Source organism: Oryza brachyantha, chromosome 8 (genome assembly GCF_000231095.2).
Source record: "Oryza brachyantha chromosome 8, ObraRS2, whole genome shotgun sequence".
In the NCBI taxonomy this organism is placed as follows: Eukaryota; Viridiplantae; Streptophyta; class Magnoliopsida; order Poales; family Poaceae; genus Oryza; species Oryza brachyantha.
Genome location: NC_023170.2, coordinates 14551087 through 14570575, shown reverse-complemented (window position 1 = coordinate 14570575; position 19489 = coordinate 14551087). Strand labels below are relative to the sequence as shown.

At 41.3% G+C, this 19489-nt stretch overlaps 2 protein-coding genes across 3 annotated transcripts; both read right to left on the bottom strand.

Annotated features, from left to right (window-relative positions):
* Window positions 1-734: 734 nt before the first annotated feature.
* On the bottom strand, window positions 735-5735 carry LOC102710517 (uncharacterized oxidoreductase YoxD). Of its 2 annotated transcripts, none has more exons than XM_006659433.3 (5): window positions 5372-5723; window positions 5002-5282; window positions 4788-4881; window positions 4546-4657; window positions 735-1384 (listed from the first exon to the last, which is right to left on the bottom strand). In XM_006659433.3, the coding sequence occupies exons 1-5, from the start codon at window positions 5508-5510 to the stop codon at window positions 1234-1236; spliced, it is 777 nt and encodes a 258-aa protein (XP_006659496.1). In that variant the 5' UTR covers window positions 5511-5723; the 3' UTR covers window positions 735-1233. The 2 variants fall into 2 exon arrangements, with proteins under 2 accessions (XP_006659496.1, XP_015695789.1); XM_015840303.2 differs by lacking the exon at window positions 735-1384 and adding an exon at window positions 3707-3896 and having other exon boundaries at window positions 5372-5735.
* A 5288-nt stretch (window positions 5736-11023) lies between these two features.
* LOC102722325 lies at window positions 11024-15743 on the bottom strand. The gene is made up of 10 exons (XM_006660148.3): window positions 15271-15743; window positions 14591-14719; window positions 14329-14445; window positions 13842-14219; window positions 13433-13761; window positions 13183-13282; window positions 12689-12748; window positions 12448-12531; window positions 12193-12330; window positions 11024-11335 (listed from the first exon to the last, which is right to left on the bottom strand). Exons 1-10 carry the CDS (start codon window positions 15370-15372, stop codon window positions 11042-11044), a joined length of 1731 nt encoding a protein of 576 aa, XP_006660211.2. The 5' UTR covers window positions 15373-15743; the 3' UTR covers window positions 11024-11041.
* Between the last annotated feature and the right edge of the window lie 3746 nt (window positions 15744-19489).

Here is a 19489-nt window from a genome sequence, read left to right as displayed (position 1 = left end):
ATCTCTTTTCCTCATCCATTTACTGTTCGAGGCCAGTGCAATGCTATCTTCTTCCATTGCAACTTGGAATCTACCGGTGCAGTGTCTTTGCACTGGAATAGAAACTCGACTAGACGTCCATACTATTTGCTTGGACAATAATGATCGTTTCAAGCTGCTGAAACAACCAACCGGTGGATTGGCCTTTCATTTTCACATAAAAGTCCACATGATTCCCCCTGTACCTGGGCTAACCGATTAATGCTTTATATCACTGTTGACACCCCGGAGGGGGCCCTGCCATGCTTTTCCAGCGAAAGGGCGTCTCGAATTTTCGATTGCTATACACTACCTACCTATTCCCTCTCTTTTCCACGATGAAGGGGTATCTATATGTTCTTTTTAATAACTTATAAATAAGGGTTTCTTCGGATCATAGAAATAAATTTTACAGGAATTTTAGAGAAAACAGTTCAATTCCTCTATTTTTTCTCTAAAAATCCTTCAAACCGAAGAGGCTCTAAAACTTTTATATATGTGTTTTTAGTTGTTGAATAACAAAGACTAAAAAATAAATAAAAAATTATAAAATTAACTCTAAATTTAACGCTAAAATTTTAAATTCTATCAAACAATACCTATCCTCTGTATTTACTTAATACATATTAATTAAGAGGCATTGAAGTGTTTTTAAGTTTTTAGACTTAATCTCTGTAAAAAAAAATCTAGATGTATTTATATTTTGGAACGGATTGAGTACTTATCTAGGGTCCATCACTGTTCATGCAATCAAGTGCAGGTAATCCAAAAGGCACATGCTTGTTTTATGTAGTCCATTCATTCGACCAGAAGCAGAGGCATCATCAACCTGGCAGTGGCACGCATAAAACGGGACGTGTGTATTTTTAGAGATAGACCGTACAGAAAAACCACATCAACTGTGTCGCCGTCGTCGGCGACGGACGAGATGGGGTGGGAAAAGAAGCAGCGAAAGCTGTGCCGTCGCTCTCGCCGGCAACTCCCCCGATCGAGCTGCTGCCGATGAGACGGAACGATGCATCACACACACACACTAAAAACTAGGGCGCGCCGGCGCCGCAAAACATGCGGCGCGGAACGGGGACACGATGCCCGGTCCGCAGCCGCGCAACGACGAGACGACCGGGGAGATGAGTCTTTCCCGTTTGGTGACACTAGTAGAGATTCCGCCGCCGGCAGCGGCGGCGGCGGCGGCGGAGGAGCTCCACCTCCCTGCTACATCAGCGACGGCGACCGTATGTCCATCTCCTGCGTCCACGCGCTCTTGTCCTGGGCGTGCACGTGCCAGTAGCTCTGCGCCACCGCGTCCGGGTCCGCCGCCGCGGCCGCCGCCGTCGTCTCGCCGGCGCACCTCCCCCTCGCCGACCTGACAAACAAACAACAAATTGATAAGAGCTTCCATCAGTCCATCGCTGCACCTGCACGCGCGATTCACCCACAAGCGTAAAAAGCCGCGATCGATGCGCCGATGAAGTGGAGATCTCCGACGTTGCCGCGTGGCGCGCTCTCGCCGGGGGGCCGGCGTCGGGCGGCGCGCCGCTTGGACAACAAATCCTCAGAAGCATATACACTGACTGGTTGATCGACGCGAGGTGGTAGGCGGTGGTTTGGCCAGGTGTGACGGTGTCTCCGACCAGACTGTACCAATTTAAGGAGCTCGGCATTGCTGCTTTTTTTACAGCTCAGCACTGTGATGGTTCCAAATGGTGTCACCAAGAGACCATGGAAGAATCAACGGGACTTGTCACCAAATCGTGGAAGCTCGTCGTTGTCGGCGACGGGGATGGATTGGTAATGAGATCATCGGACTTTAGGACTTAGGCCGCATTCGGTATTGGAAGTAAGGCTACGTTCGTTTTGAGGGAGGGTTCGTTTTGAGGGAGGGTAAGTTAAGCTTGTCTTAGCACGGAAAACGTTGCAATAGATTAGTATATGATTAATTAAATATTAATTATTAATATATATATATATATATAATAGAATAATATGATTTTTAAAACAACTTTCCTATAGAAAATTTTTATAAAAAATATACCATTTAGCAGTTCGGGAAGCGTGCGCATGGAAAGCGAGGGGTAAGTTAACTTACTAGGGGCAAACGAACGCGGCCTAAGTTAACTTATCTCCGGCGTGAAAAACGTAATAATAGATTAATTATTAAAAATATAAAATATATTAATATTTTTTTTAAACAATTTTTCTATATTTTTTTAAAAAAATACATCGTTCAGTAGTTTTGGAAACGTACGTGCAGAAAACGAAAGAGACAAGTTAACTTATCAGTCTAGCCGAACGCGGTCTTAGAGAACTAACATGTCTAACCGTGCTTCTAATAGATACATTTAGGTTTAGTACTCCCTCCATATTTTTTTATGACGCCATTTAGGTTTAGTACTCCCTACATTTAGGTTTATATGACGCCGTCTTATTCAAAAAAATTATATAATTATTAATTATTTTGTTATAATATGATTTATTATTATAAGAACTTTAAGTATGCATTATAATTTTATATATTTGGATATAAATTTAGAATAAGACAAATGGTCAAACGTAATTTTAAAAGTTAACAGTGTCATACATAAAAATATGGACGGAGTATATAATAAACAATATCCTTAATACTCATCAATCTTCTCTCCCTCCCTCTCAGCACATCGCGAGACCGCTTCCTATAATAGTAAATGCTAATGAGAATCAAAAGTTGTCTGTCTTATGAGTCATGAAAGCACAATCCCATCGTTTGACCTATAGCTGCTTATAAGCCGTAACGAGTTATCATCAATGAAAAAAATAATTTATACATAAAAAATCTGATGTATCTTTAGCAATTTAAAATTAAGTCAATATCAAAAAATTAAACTACGATTAAAACACTTAAATCAACTTTAAACTAATTTTTAAATCAACTTAAAAAAATTAAATTTTAGCTTATAAACACAAGTCAAAAGATGAGGCCCTATTTATACATACGTGGGTCGACCTAAAAATCATCCCATATAGATCCGTCATAATCAAATAGTGCAATGTTGTTTTTAGACCCATTATGATTTGATGATTTGATGATGCAAATCATTTTTTTCATTTTAAATACAATAATTTCTAGATTTACAGAGCAAATACGTTTGCTCTTTTCCAACACTTCGTAACAATAGAACTATTTAAAATATTATAATAGAATACATGCACAATCATATATATTATAAGAAATTTTACGATTCTTGATAAAGTATTTAAAGATACCAATTTTTTTTTATAATTTTAGTACCTCTAGGTACAATAGATTTATAATAAAAACTATAATACCTCTCAATAAATAATAAAATTGCTCGTGTATTATATACATCGTACGAAGGGGTTTCTTTGGTCCTAAGCTTACCATCACTTTGCATATTCCCGAGGAGGGCATATTGGCATGCATATTTATGCCAAGTAATATATATATATATATATACACACACACACCTTTTCAAACTAATGTTATAAAATATTTAAAATCGGCAAACCGGCAAACCACCCCTCCCCTCCCAGACAAATTATTTTCATACTATCTAAAATACCCCATTGACCAATCGGCTGAACTACTACCCCGTTTCATACCGTAAGAATTTTTAATTTTGTCTAAATTCATTTACTGATGAATGTATATAATTTATATATGTGTCTAGATTCATTACCATCCATATAAATCTAGACACTACTGGAAAGTTTTACATTGCAAAGTAGAGGGAGTCTTATGTTGCGAAACGGAAAGAATATCTTCTTTCTAGGTTCAAGGAATGATGCTGAAAGAAGCAGCTCGAGCATGGTTTTGGGTGGCCAGTATGACCAAAGTCGTATATATCCGTGCCATCATTACGGAATGTATTCCTGCATATCTGTGAGAGGGACGCAAATTAATTTTTTTGCTTTCTCTTCGGACCCCCTTTCCTGAAAATGCCCTATGAGCTGATCTGATCTGATCTACTCATTTGGGACACTACAGGACCACCGATCTTCGGAAGGTAGCGATGAGGACCAAGAGATCTCCCAAAAACTTTGGTATATCCGCTGCGTTCTTTTAGAGTTGACTATTTCTTAATTTTCACGAGTATGTTTTTCAAGATACTAAACGGTACAAACTTTTTATAAAAGCTAGTTTTTAATAACAATTTGATCATCTTATACTTTTAAAACAAATTTTTAAATTTGTAGCGATTAATTATACTTTTTATATTATAAGATAACTATTATATAAATCAGATAATCTTTTATCTTTACGCGCCATATCTTCTTCTTGTCATAGCTCAAGAGGGACAATATTCCAAACTCCCACTTGCCTTTAGCTCGCTACGCGAACTAATTAATCGCAATTTGACTGCTCGAAATTGGGTTAGAGACTTAGAGTTATGCGTTAATTCATCCAGCGAGCCTAAAGATGTAATCTTGGAGAGAAAGAGAGAGAGAGAGGAGGAGGAAGAATTAAATAGCTAGGTTGATGATGAATTAGGTAGTGATTGAATTAAGGGTTGTGTTAAGCTCACTGACCTCGGATCGCCGATGGCGCCGTCGATGATCATGTGAGCAATGTGGACGCCGGCCGGCTGGAACTCCCTGGCCAGCGACTGGGACAACCCTCTCAGCGCGAACTTGCCGCAGCCTGCGTGCATTTGAGTCGCGCGCGGACATGAACCGATGCAGTAATAATTCGATTGATCTCTAATTGCAACGACAGAAAAAAAGGCTTTTTTTTGGGGGGGGGGGGGGGGTTTGAGCATGTGAAACTTTACTTAGATCGGAGTAGCCGGCGAAGCCGGTGACCGACGCCGACGAGCCGGTGAAGATGACGGTGCCCCTGCCCCGCTCGACCATACCCGGGATGACCTGCACATGTGCGTGATCGATGGATCGATCGATCATTCCGAATTGACGATGTGATCGAGATGGGAGGTGATCGAATCGATTGGTTAAGAATTAGGAGAGACGACGCGCGGACGGGTGTACCTGATGCGCGCAGTAGAAGGCGCCGGCGGCGGAGACGGCGAGGGCGCGGTGGAAGGCGTCGGGGGAGATGGCGAGGAAGGGCGTGGGGCGCGGGGAGGCGTCGCCGTCGCCGTCGGCCGGCGGCTCGCAGGCGTTGTAGACGAGCACCTCGACGGGGCCGAGGGAGAGCACGCCCTCGAACGCCTCGCGCACGGACCGCGCGTCGGCGCAGTCCACCCGCAGCGCGAACACCTGCGCCTTCGCCTCCTGCGCGATCTCCTCCGCCAGCTGCGACAGCTTCTCTGCAACCCCACGGCGCGCGCAAGAACGTCAGGAGGCGGGCGGCCGGAGGAAGAAGAAAGAGAGCGACAGCGAGAGAGAGAGCGCGTGCCGAGGTCGCGGGAGAGGATGGCGACGGTGTAACCCTCGGAGGCGAACTTGCGAGCCACGGCGGAGCCGAGCCTGGGGCCGACGCCGACCACGGCGGCGATGCCCCTCGACGAGTTGGACCCGGACACTGACCTCAGCATATGGCTAGACACAGCAGCAGCAAGCAAAGCGAAGCAAAAGCGCGCGAAAACCGGCGGCGAGCTGATCGATCGGATCACTTTGTGTGGTTTCGGCGGTCCTCGCGCCGCGGCGCCGTTGGTTTTTAATACGAAAACCGGCCGTGACGAGGCAAGCGACGTCTCCGATGGAGACGAAGGGATCAAGCTGGGCAGAATCTGCCGTGACCTGCCTACAGGGACACCTCGACAGTGCGGCGTAATGTTACAGCTCAAGATGACAGGAGTCACAGGACGGCTAGCTGCAGTGTATGGTCCTTCCTGCCGGATCCATCGATCATCTCCTCCGACACCATCTATCTGTACTTACCTTGGTCATATAATAAACTTATTTTTCGTTTTCCTTTGTCCAACGTTTGACCATTTGACTTATTTGAAAAATTTATTAAAAAACTTATAAAAATTAGTCACGTATAAAGTACTACTCATATTTTATCATCTAGTAATAATAAAAATATTATCGCAAAAACTTTTTAATAGGACGAATCGTCAAACGTTGGACACGAAAAAACAAAAAATAAGATTATTATGGGACAGAGCTAGTAATTTTAATCTTTCAGTTCCGGGGGACCTTGGACCCTATTTGGATCCCTCTAACTTGTTTTTAAGTATCTGTCACATCGAATGTTCAGACACTAATTAGAAGTATTAAATATAGACTATTAATAAAACTCACCCCATACTCTGGACTATTTCGCGAGACGAATCTATTGAGCATAATTAGTCCATGATTAGCGAATATGATGCTATGGTAAACATTTGCTAATCGTGGATTGATTACACTTAAAAAATTTTGTCTAATGAAATAGCCTTTATTTATGCAATTAGTTATGTTATCAGTCTAATTTAATACTCATAATTAACGTCCAAATATCCGATATGACAAGGACTTAAAAAAGTCTCTGGATCCAAACAACCTCTTAATTACCTTATTTTCAGTGGATAGCTCCACAAGGTGGTGGGACTTCTGGATAGCTCCACAAGGTGGTGGGATAGCCGGTCTGGGTTCGAAGCCCCACTTCCATATATTTAATTGATATTAGGTCTTTCTCTAATATTCAAGTATTTTTTTTATAATTACCTTATTTTCAGTGGAAGTTTTATTCTCATTAAATACAATGGCATGTTAGCACTTTTGATGATTTGGCAACGAGTTAACAAATAGAGGGAATGAGTTTTATTTGAATAAAACTCTGTTTATGCTATTTCAAATGCAACTTGTCTATTGCATATATTACATATGAAATAACAAAATGAAATAATGCCTTTTATATGTTATTTCAATCGTCAATTAAACGTTTTATTGCTTTCGTGGTACCCTTAGAAACATATACCTTCCACTGGGAATGGTCATATGATATTTCCATTTAGGCCTCATTTGGGACTCATGAATTTTACATGTTATTTTGCACGAAACAATTTTATTCCTCCAAAATTCCTCCAAACTGAAATCTCTTAGGGTGTTGAAAAAATTATATTATTTTTGGGAACAAATTATCAGTAGATTGGGTGAACGTCTTGCCTGTATGGACTCCTTGAGGGGGAAACTATTTTGATCCTACCAAGCTATGTACCATCATGAGTAAGAAAACCATCTAAGTAGTTACGAAAATATTTTAAAAAATTGACAATACCATACAACACAAATATGCTATCCCACAAAATATATATTAGCTACAAACTCAACCTACACATTGATATATATATATACCATATGAATGGTAGTGTTATTGTTCATGCCAAATTTATCTCCCCCCCCCCCCCCCCCTTCAGTTTCTACTTTGATTTTAACGTGATTTTTTTGGGGAGTTAAATATGTTACAACACTCTACATTGTCTAGTTTTTTTTGCTTTTTATAACTATTTGTATTTGATTTGGAAAAAGAAGATACACGAGCGGACATCTTTTCAAGGGAGTTCTTTTTAAAAAAGAAATATCAATTACATTCCTGCCTCTACATCACTAGCAATTTCTTTGGCACCAGAAAATCATTGTATTATATATTTCCTCCGTCTTCAAATAAAAATACTGAATTAGACACAACATATCCATATTCGTAGCACCGTGAGTTGTGTATAACATAATACTAGATTTTAATTTTATTTTGAGACAAAAAGAGTATGTATTTCCTCTTTATAAACTGTTGTTTGTTACTCCCTGCAGTTCCATAGTTCTTATCATTTTGCACAAAAATATGTTCAAACTTTTAAAATTTAAAATATTAATAATTTTAAATTATTTAGTTTAAAACCCTAGGGCAACATGTGTGTATATATAAGTCATAAATAGTACTTTAATAAAAATAACCATTTATTTATTATTTAATAAAAAATCATATTTAAAAATTGATTTAAAATACTATGTCATTGTCTAAAATGATAAGAATTATCAAATTAGATAAAGTAATTGCTATGCACATGGTACATAACGATCATCTTGACAACGAATGTGAGGATTGGGAATGATGCTTGCCGCAGATAATGCAGGATTAATTCAATAAATAAGAAATGGTGGATCCAAAGCATTTTATTTGCTGCTCTGCAACGTAGAAACAACAATAAATTTTACTCTGTGTGTTGGTCTTAGGTTTAAGACCAGGCTTGCTAACATGCCGTCTTATCTTAGGGGGTGTTTGGTTCCCTCCGGTTTTTTTTAAGTCTCTGTCATATCGAATGTTTGGATATTAATTAGAAGTATTAAATATAGACTACTAATAAAACTTACCTCATACTCTGGACTATTTCGTGAGACGAATCTATTGAGCTAATTAGTCCATGATTAGCGAATGTGATGCTACAGTAAACATTTGCTAATCATAGATTAATTAGGCTTAAAAAAATTTGTCTACTGAAATAGTCTTTATTTATGTAATTAGTTTTGTTATCAGTTTATATTCAATACTCCAAATTAGTCCAAACATCCGATATAATAAGGGAAAAAAAAATCTCTGGATCCAAACAACCACTTAAAACACGTAAGTTATAGAGATGCAAATAAGTTCAGATCTCTCCGGTACTAATCACTGACATGCGGTTGGAATATATATCAGTACAGTGCTGCGGCATCGAGCTGAATTCCATACTCCAAATAGGCACAGGCAGTACAGGAATTCAGTCACACATGAGTGCCTCGTATTGGCACACTGCGTACCAACGATATGGACTTGAGTTATCTAGTTTTGGGCCTTTTGGCCACTTGGCAGTGCCAAGCTGCTGGTGGAGCCATCTCCAACGCTGCCGTTCCAAAATCTGGCTGTCCCGGCTGGACCGATGCGCCACGTCAACTTGTCCACTTTTACATTTTCTTTTCTCTTTTTTCTTGTCTGTCTTCTTTTTTGTGAATTCTGTCAACGACTCGACAGGTGGACCTTTAGGCAGTGTTTGATTTAATCCCTCTGTCCACACAGTTGATTTTTTTATACACGTTTGACTATTCATCTTGTTCAAATATATATATATATATAATTATTAATTATTTTTATATCATTTCGTTTATTGTTAAATATATTTTGATGCATATATATGGCTTTACATATTTTAAAAAAAAAATAAATAAGATGAATGATTAAACGTGTATAAAAAAGTCAACGATGTCATATATTTATAGACGGAGCCAGTAGCTTATTTGGGTGAGGTACGTATTAGCTCGGTTTCACGAGCATGCTTTAAAAATTATTAAACGATGCATATAAATTTCTTAAAAAGAAATGATTTTTAAATTTATAATAGTTAATACTAATTAAAGGTAGAAAACATAACACGGAAGAAAAAAAGAGAATAAAATGGTAGAGCATGGCACAAAACATACCCTTTTCTAAAAGAATATATAGCCTTTTGATTAAATGGTCATGTAGAAAACAATGGCAGAATTATTGGATGAACTACCTGTTTTTAAAGAGCATATTGAATGATTATTTAGGTAGGGGCTCAGTATTAAGTTTGAAGAAGGCCCATTAACAGGCAGGCCACTAGCGTTTAGTGGACCAGTGATGTGCAGCTGTGCAGGCCAGGCCCACTTGGACAGAACCAAATTCCCAGTTTTGGGATGTAGCCAGGGATCAACAAGATACTGAATCTGGTATTGATGTAGCCACAATCAATAATGGCCAGTGAGGACCAGAAGAGGGATATGTACAATGTATAGAACAAACTCGTTTTTTCTGTCTCTGTTTGATTAGTTTCTAGCAATGCAGTTGGTTGCTAGCTGGTGGATAGTACAGTTTTAAATCTGCCAAACACTGTACTCTGAATACGTAGAGCATTTTTTCTATCCTTAAAAAGGTACCATTAGATATTACTATTTTCTATGTAAAATTTAGTACCTTTTAGTATCTACCTCTTGGTACCTTCTCAACAATGGTAAATTTGCGCATATATATATATGGAATCATACTTCATTGCTCCCAAAATAAGATTATTTTTCCAATTCTAACTTGTTCTAAAAATACGTTTATTTCTGAGTAATTATTGTATTGGAGTTTATAAAACAAAGGAATGTATGCATCGAGAATAGATAAAGTATGAAATAATTATATTGGTATTTGATAAAGTGGATAGTATTATAGTCCTTTTGCTTTTATATTGATGTGTGTGTGATAAGTAAAAAAATAAAAGCATTTTAACGGAGAGAGTATCATTCATGAACTAGCTACAGATTTAGATTTGAACCATAACACACATGGTGAACTCACTCTCTAACCGATAGAATTTCATGTTTTAGCTTGGAAAATCACCTTTAAACTAATCAAAATCACAACAGTGTTTCCTTTCAAGTTTTCCGCCTCATATTTTTGCTTATGCTTGTAGGCTAAATTTTAAATTTTAAAACTTAAATTTATAGTTAATTTTGAGGTTTTTTAATCGTATTTTCTTTATGCTGCAAGGGTCACTATAGTTAGGAAATTCTGCTCTAAGGTCACTTTAGGTAGGAAAACACCGATTCTTAAGAGGGAGGGAACTTCATATATATAACTCTTGACTCGGGAAACCGTTTTAAACTCTTGAGAGGATATTATTTTGTTTCTTACATGTCATCTAATATCATCAAAATGGTTATAAAAAATGAACAAAACATATTAATGTGTGGTATATGACTTCACAAACATGTTGATCAAATTTAACTTCTATAAGTTTTAACAAAATAGTAATATGACTCGGAATATATATATATGGTTATTGAAGTTCAATTTGTTGTCTTTGTTACCATTTGGCATTTATAGAGATTTAATTTGGAAACGTATGCTTGTGAAGTGAAATTTCACATATCAATCTATCTTACTATTTTTTTAATTGTTTATAACTATTTCAATGACATGCAAAAACAAGGAGTCATCCTCTCGAGAAATTAGAATCTATTTTCCCCTCAACTCTTCACTTATCAGTAAAATTTCCTTTAGAAGTGCAAAAAAAAAAAATCCAGCAATTGGCTGCAAACGTGTGCTACACAACACACAGAATGTGCTCTACCCTTCTCCCATACATGGTGCTTGGCCTTACTACGCGGCCAGCAGATACCTGAACCTGAACTCGTACGGCGCGACCTGAACAGGCCGCGGCGACGGGCTCCGGCGACTGGCCTCGACGGCGTGCCGCTGCAGCTCGCCGGGCAGCTGCAGGCACACCCAGTCCACGAGTGAGCTCACGTCCTTGGCGAAGTCCAGAAGGTACCAGTGCAGAAGCTTCGGGATCGACAGCCTGCTCGCCGTCGAGACGCCGACGGCGGCCTGCAGGTAGTCCCTCTTGGCTGCCTCCAGCTCTTCATCCACGCGACGAGCCGTGTAGACCCTCACCTGCATAGAGGAAATACTGTTCATGAAAAAACTTACCCTGCAGTAAGTTCAGAGATAATTCTGCAGGAAGCAGGCAGTTGCAGCTTTGCACTGCCTGATTTCTCTCGCACATTTGACAGTAGCAGATGAAGCAAAGAGTCTCTGTATTCAGGACTCTTCTCCAGACTACAGATAACTTGATTGCACCAAAAAAGTAATGTTTGTGCCGTAACAGATAATGCCCCCGTCACTTGTTGTTTTAGTTTTGTCCCAAGGCAACCATTTGTATGTACCTAGAAATTTGTATAGTTTCACAGGAGCATTTTTTTCATTCTTCAGGAGATACCACTATATATTTTCTATATAAAATTTGGTACTTCTAGTATCTAAAGTGTCAAGAGATACTAAATTTTATATAGAAAACAGTAATACCTCCTGATATCTACTTAAGAATGGTAAAATTGCTCTAATTTTTTAGTTTTAGCATGCGAATACTTTCATACTATAATCCGCATGCTGTCAAACTATAAGAATTGCAAGAAATTGGTAGTCAAAGATAGAAATATCTGATTTAGGACAAAGGTAGAACGACAAGTAATTTAAAATGGATGGGGGATTATTCAGTAATCAGTTGAGTTAGTAAAGTGCAGCTTGCTCAACTTTTTTTGTCTTTGCCGCTTTCTATAATCGCAGGTCGTTCGTTGCCACACAGTGCTTCCGGGCAAATTCATGATGTAGCAGTTGAAAAGATACACCATAGTACTAATACCATTCATACACGTTAACTTTTGTTCCTTTTTCAGTCTGAAGCTAGCACATGCAGACTGCATTCCGAGAGAGAAGAGCAATTCACCGGCACGCCGGAGAAAGAAACTTACCGCCGGCGAAGACCAGCTCCCGCAGGACAGCGCGAACGTCACCGACGGCTCAGGCCAGTCGAGCCCAAACACTCCTCGCGCCACCGCCGCCGCCGCCGCCACCGTGCCATCGCCGGCTTTCACCCGCTTGGGGTTCACCTGTCCATAGACCACACACAAGGATCTCAACATCACTGCGATCTTCGTACCACCAAATCGATCGAACAGGTTTTCAGGCACACGGCAATGATGTCGATCGATGTGCTGCCATCTTACATGCTTTGCATTGTAGGGCAGCCTTAGGATGAAGTGCTCGATCGTCATGGCGCTCAGCACGCGCCCACCCACGTTGATTGTCGCCTGGAGCAGGAGGAAAGAAAACCCGCCAACTCATTCTTGTCAGAGATTGGTTTTTTCTCCATGTCACTCTTTTTTATCTTTTGCTCGAGGTTGCAGATGCATATGCTCTACGTAATGAATCTAGAAAAGCAGAAGTAAATGTGGATGCAGATGGAACCTTGGGCATCATTGCCACCAGCATATGTGGGGTGGTAGGTGCTCCATGCTCAAGAAATGCCTGGAGTTGCAGAATAAACAAGCCTGCATTAGTGTTTTGATCAGGAGACATGTCACTTGATCTGATTAATGTATTCTGTCAGGCTGTACAAGTGTAGACCGGCTGTGGGTCAAAGGATAATGGAGCCAAGATGGTCAATTTATTTATGGCTTTGCATAAGGAAGTAGTAAGCATTTTGATACTGAGGTTTAAATGTTTAATAACAGGACAACATGCAGTCCACAGACATGCCGTGTATGCTTTCTTGTTCAATTAAACAAGGCACACAATATTACACATGGCCAGAACTATCTAGGTGGATGTATTTAAGCAAACCTAAACAAATTTACAACCGATGGAAATTTCACATCAATGTAAAATGGAGCTAATTAAAGTTGTCAATCATGCTGAGGGGAGAAGCAAAAGGCAGGCATCAATTATGAGGGGCAGCTTACATTCATCATGCAGGAATTGTAGGTGTTGATCCAGAAAGCCAGCTTCTGCTGATGGGAAAGGCCCACTAGGTCAACTGAGGAGAGCTTCCGGAGCAAGGCCCTGATTTTTGCCAGGTAGACACTAGACAGGATCATTCCATGAACATGATAGGTCAAACAGAAACCAAACTCATCACACACAAGAAATCTAGTTTGCAATGTAAGATTAGGATAGCAGTAGCAGTAGTTACCCAGATCAGTGGGAACTCACTTCAATCTCCTGCCAAGAAATGTGTTGCTGCTGTAAAAAACGTTCTGATCGAATGAATTGGCATCAACAGCTCTGAATTGCTTGTAGGGGCCAATGTCCCTGCCACCCAACTCCATGACGCCGTAAGGGTCGCCGGCGCAGGCGCCTGAAACCGACGGAGACGATGATCGGTCCTCGTCCTGGTCAGTGGAGGACCTCATCTGTGAGAAGATGTTCAGCAGGCACGTCAATAGCTCTTCAGACACTTTGTTTGCTTCTGTCGAGATGTTTTCTGAATCAATGACAGTGCTGTCCTCAGTACCTTTGTGATCTTTCACTGTACTAACTGTCTGAAATGAAAGAACATTAGCAGGCAAAACAAAGTTAATCACACACAAAAAAAATACATATGTGTGTTAAAATTTAGTACCTGAAAACCAGCACATTTCTCCTCTACTGCCACACTGCATTTTGGCGAGCGGCTGAAATCTCTGAAATAGTTTGTGGTACACGATTGGTTCTCCTTCCCAGGACGATCATCTTGGTTCAGAGAAGGACGAGGTCTTCTTGGCGTCTGCTTGACATTGGTGACTCGCTTCAGAGATGACCAGCTATCACTAGCAGCTTGGTCGGAAACTTGGCCATGGCGTGACGGCGTGCACCGGTCGACGTCGGAAAGGTACGCGCTCTTCGCCATGGAGATGATGACAGCCTCCTCGTAGAGGCCTTGCCTGAAGTTGACGACCTTCTCTTCGAGCCGGACGACCTCCTCCTCCAAGACCGCGACTTCGGCGAGGAGCTCCAGCGTCTTGCACAATTCGGCAAGAAACAAATGATCAGGGCGATTGAAATGGAATCCGTTTTCACAACCTGGAGCTGCAGCCATGGCGGCGGCGGCGGCCGGAGCTCGACCTTACCTGAGAAGGCAGGTAAGGTGGAAGGCGAGGGAGAGCGCCGAGCGGCCTCGTGAACGCGCGCTCCAGGGCTCGGTGGACGTTCTCCTCGTGCCGCAGCTTCTTCCTCAGCTTCTCCACCTGCGACGCAAAACCCAAACAGCATAGCGTTCGAACGCAGCAAGAAAAAAAGATTAGATTGTATACCAACTGAATCTTCTGAAAGAAACGCTAGACCAAAGACTGAATATTTCGACGAAGTGGGTAAGAATGTAAGATGATGTACGTCTTGCTGCAGCGCAATTTTCCTGTCTCTCCTGGACTGGCTCCTGTTCGTGATCACCTGGGCCGCTGCGGCTGCATTGGACGACGCCGAATTCGTCGCCGGCATCTCCCAGCTGGGTCTCGCCATCACCTTGATCACGGCGGGGAAGAAACAAAATGGACTTGTTCAGATGCAACAAGCGACAGGAAATTTAAATACAAAGCGCAACTGCAGGAGCGGGAGAGCAATCATCAAGATACCGAATTTGAATCGCTCTCCAGGGGAATGGATCCCACGGAGCCCATTTCAAAAGGTTAGAACGAAAACCATCAGAATTGAGCACGCTAAAGCAACAGAGTACGGTGTACACAAACAAAAAGCTTTGAGCTTTGAAGCCGTAGCAATCAACCGCTCCCTCCAAGAACACAAAATAAAAGAAGAGAGAAAAAAAAGGAGTGCAGAAACTCGTATCTCGAAGACACCGAAAGGGCAAGGAGAAAGACTCGAAACGAAAAGAATTCATACGCCCATCTCCATGGGAGGCGAAAGGCGCCAGCTTTGCGATCCGAGGAGAGGAAAGCAAAAAAAACACGGTCTTGGAAACCACCCAAAAACGCGAGGAATGCCATCATCATTCGGGCGCTCAGCTCAACGAAAGGCGCAAACTTTCCGTGGCCGGAGCCCAAGAAAGGGGCACATACTCTCTCGCCCCTCGGAGCCCTCGCGCCGTGCTGCTGCGCCGCCGCCGCCGGTGGCCTCCTCCTTCGCGTCCGGCCTCCGCCCATCTCCGGCGCCGTGTGCATCGATCGATCACCAAGCAGAGCCAGCAAGGCACGATGAATGACTGGCCACGGTCGCACTACTGACGCCGTGCCGGCGCCGAGATCCACGGGCAGATCGATGAAGGGAGGGAGGACGCTAATGGCTTCACTCGCCGGAGAGCTCCGCCGCGGCCGGGGTGGCGTGGCGAACTGGCGATCCGGTTCGATCGATTCGTCTCGTCCCTTTCTTTTTCCGCGTGGCGGTGTCACTTCGGCGGGACCTGCTCCGTTTTATTCGCGGCCGCGATGGATCACGCCAGGTGAGGCCAGGGGAAACCATTGTTCTTGGTTTTTTTTTTTTCTTTCTTTTGCCCTTTTTCTTGCCGTGCCGACTTGCGACGCGACGAGGTGGGGCGGTGGCTGGCTCGCTGCGAGGGGAGGGGAGCGGGGGCCGCGCGGTGGTGGGGGTGGCCGACGCAGGGTCAGCGGTGGCCGGGATGGCACGGGGCCACGCGGTCAATCATGAGCTCCTGGCTGAAGAGTGAAGACGAAGACTTGTACTGTACATCATGTACTGTAGCTTTAAATCTGAACCATCCATAAAAAAAATAGATGGTCAGGATCACATGCAGTTTTTATCTTGTAGTCACTAGTGTAACTGCATATGATCCAATCCGAATAGGAACGAGCTCTGGCTGAAGGCGGACGAACTTTCGCGCGTCCACGGTCCACTGACCCGTGCGAATATTATACGTATCAACTTTGTATATATAACTTTTATATATTTTTAATGTATAGATATAACTTTTTAATATATAATCTTGTTGTATACTTTTCTGATGATACATTTTATTTTTCTATATATTTTAAACGTTATAAATTTGTTTCTATGTATAATTTTTATACATAAAATTTGTATGATAAAAATAAAATATTATACGTATAATCATAAACTACAAAATAAAATTGTTTATGCGGGTTAAAGGACACGTGGATGTTCGTACGTTAGACCCGCCGGCTAGTGATGGTCAGTTCTCCTTACCGCGCAAACCGTCAAAACTGTACGGAATCACAAAAACAGCAAAAACCATGATGAATTTGAATCCAAAAATTTTGAATTTAAACTCGCGCGGTTTAACGCAGCGCTTTCCACCTTCCACAGATTGCACACCTCGCGGTACAGGTGGGTGAAAGAAATACCAAGCTCATTAAATCTCCGTGGCACAGTAATGTTTTACTCCTACAAAATAGTTCTAAGGAGATATATCTTTTCGCTTCTGTTTATATTTACATGACAAAATTTAAATTTTAACATTAAATTTAAAGTTGATTACTGTTTTTATCGAAGTTTATTTTCAGTATTAACCTTTAAATCGCTAAGCATACGTATATAAAGTTTTATTTATAAATTATTTTTTGTTTGTAAATATATCTCTCCAATTTTCGCGGAAAAATCCAAAACAATCACCCCCAACCGTCTAATCAGCACTGTGTTTCACAGCATAACAGAAACGCAGTACTCATTTTGCTGCCTGCAAATTTGGTCGCTGCAGCTGCTAACAAAAAAGCTTAACTCTAGATCAGAGCAAACGCCCGAGTCTCAGTCTCGCAAGACGCCAGGTCGATCTATACTCCTAAAAAGCTTTCATCTTTTAAAAAATATCAGCTTTTTCCATAAGTTTACCAGTGCTAATCCAATGGTCGGTTTAGATGAGTACTGCTTCCATGATGCATCGCACACGCAATGGCCGGCTCTGCCATGTGAGTGAGGAGGTTTATCTTTTTGCAGTTTCTGTTGATGCAATACACAGCACAGAGAGGGGTCAGAGACTTTGCGAAAAAAAAGACACGGGTCGTGGCGAAGTGTGTGTGCAAGTGCAACTGGGCATCACGTCGCCCAGCAAAATTACAAGCGAGCAGGAACACGGGAGATTGGTGGAAAGTGTGCAGGGTTTTAATTTTGCTGCAAAATCCATCCGTATTTATCCGTCCTACGGCAGAAATGGCAGAACTGTGCTGGAGTAGTAGGTAAAGGTAATCAACCGTAGATCTATCCTTTTAGTTTTCAAACTTAATCAGCCGTAGTTATTGTTCCTTTCAAAAAAAACTTATGCATCTTTTGTCGTTAGGTACCACTTTATTTCTTTTCTATCATAAGACTTTCTAAGATCAATCTTAATGCATAGTTTCATGGCATAGTTATCAAGACTCTCTCATCTCATGAAACTCTCTTATTTAATAACCCTGCAAAGTCAGCAATTTTACTGATGCAATACCCTATTTAATATGCATGATAGCTCCGAAACCATGCATTGAGACTTGCCTAATCTGGTTAGATTCATCAATAAATAGGGAGCTCAGCGGTAGGATTATATAAAGTAGCATTCAAGTAGAAATATAACTATACAAAAGAGTTTGTCATGATAAATCTATTAGAATATCATTCACACATAATAAATTTTAATATTGCTAATCTATTTTTTAATAGTTTAGGGCAGATTAGAGAGAGGGGGGGGGAGTGAAAGAGATGGTAATGATGTACAAAGAGCTTTTGCCAGCCAAGCACATGGAGTTCGCGGAGCTGGCAAGTAACACCGCTCCTCGTTAACCCCCATGGCCAAATTGCCCAGTTCGTTTCGGCAAAATCTCGTTACGAACTGACACTGTTTCCATGTGACGTGGCCCACATCGTCAGTGGCTCGTAATCCTACCAATATTTCCAGTGTGGGCAACAGCTACGCGATTGCGATCTTCATGAAGCAGATCTCCTCTACACGATCCATCATCGATCGCCCGTACCTATGCCTCTCGTAACTGTCGGGTTGAAACGTGTTATGAACACTCGAACTCGAATTCGAATTCAAATTCACATACAATGCAATCTCAGTTCTCAAGCTGGTGCGTCACTGAAATGACAGGGTTGCAATCGCACATGAGCGATCAGGTAGGTATTCAGGTTGCTTTTCTATCCGGAGACAGAGTGCCCATATCCTACTTATTGCCTTTAAGTGATGGCCATTAGTTTAAACAGTGATTAAATAGAGAGCCGCTGCTCCATTAGTTTAAACAGATTCATTCAATCTTATGACCGTCCAAGACAGAGCAGCAATGGTGGCTCTGTTATGCCGGTGTGAACGTCAGAATGTGGATGAAACTTGAGAGATTCAGAAGCCAGGAAGAAGACAACAAACATCCCTCTCCTAACCCCTGGAATCCAAAGCTCAAAAGCATGAGCTAGTTCAGCTAACAGTGACACTGGACCAGCAGTTTTACACCTAATTAGAGCAAGACACCCACATGAATGCATTGGCTTAACCAACCTGACTTGTTACTCTTGTTTTGCAAATCTTAATGGGAAGATGCATCACAATATTTTATAGTACCACTACTTCCCCAGCAAAAGCCCTTCTTTGGTTAATCCTATATAGTAATTAAAAGCTGCTTAAGACTGCTTCCTGTCGTGCCTGCCTAATGGCATTTCTAAACGTGTGGTTGCATACTGATTGGACGGTACAGGGCGCCCGTTTTTCAAACGGCTTGGTTGTACTCACGTGGATTTGCTTTTGCTTTGCTGCTCAATTTGTGTAGTAACATACACTGGTGAGTATTATATTGAATCATCAGTGAACTGGAAGCAGATGTTGTCGTTTACATGCAGTTAAACATCAAACAAAGGAAAGGGTTAGTATAGGGTTAGTGGTATTAGTTCAATAGAGATTATTGTACAGCACCACAACAGAGCTACCATGTTCAGGCATGTAGCGCAGTTTTCAACAGGTAACTTTGACTTACTACTCTTTCTCTCTCGTCACCAAACACGTCGTTTTTGTCGTATTTCAAGGCAAGCTTTTCAAATAGAGGCGACCGAACGAAAAATAATTTATTAACAAAACTTTCATAGCGATCCAAAAGATTGAAGAATAAAATACGATGAAAAAATCTTAAAATCTACTCCAAATTTAAAGTTGAAAATTTAAATTTTAGTTTATAACCATAAGCAAAAGAGGAAATATAGGGGTAAAAGTTTGAGCATCAAGGGTGCGTTCACAAGGGCCACTGGAGAGAATTTTTTTCAATTTTTTTATACGCTTCTCGAACTAATAAACGGTATATTTTTTAAAAAAAATTATATGAAAGTTGTTTAAAAATCAGATTAATC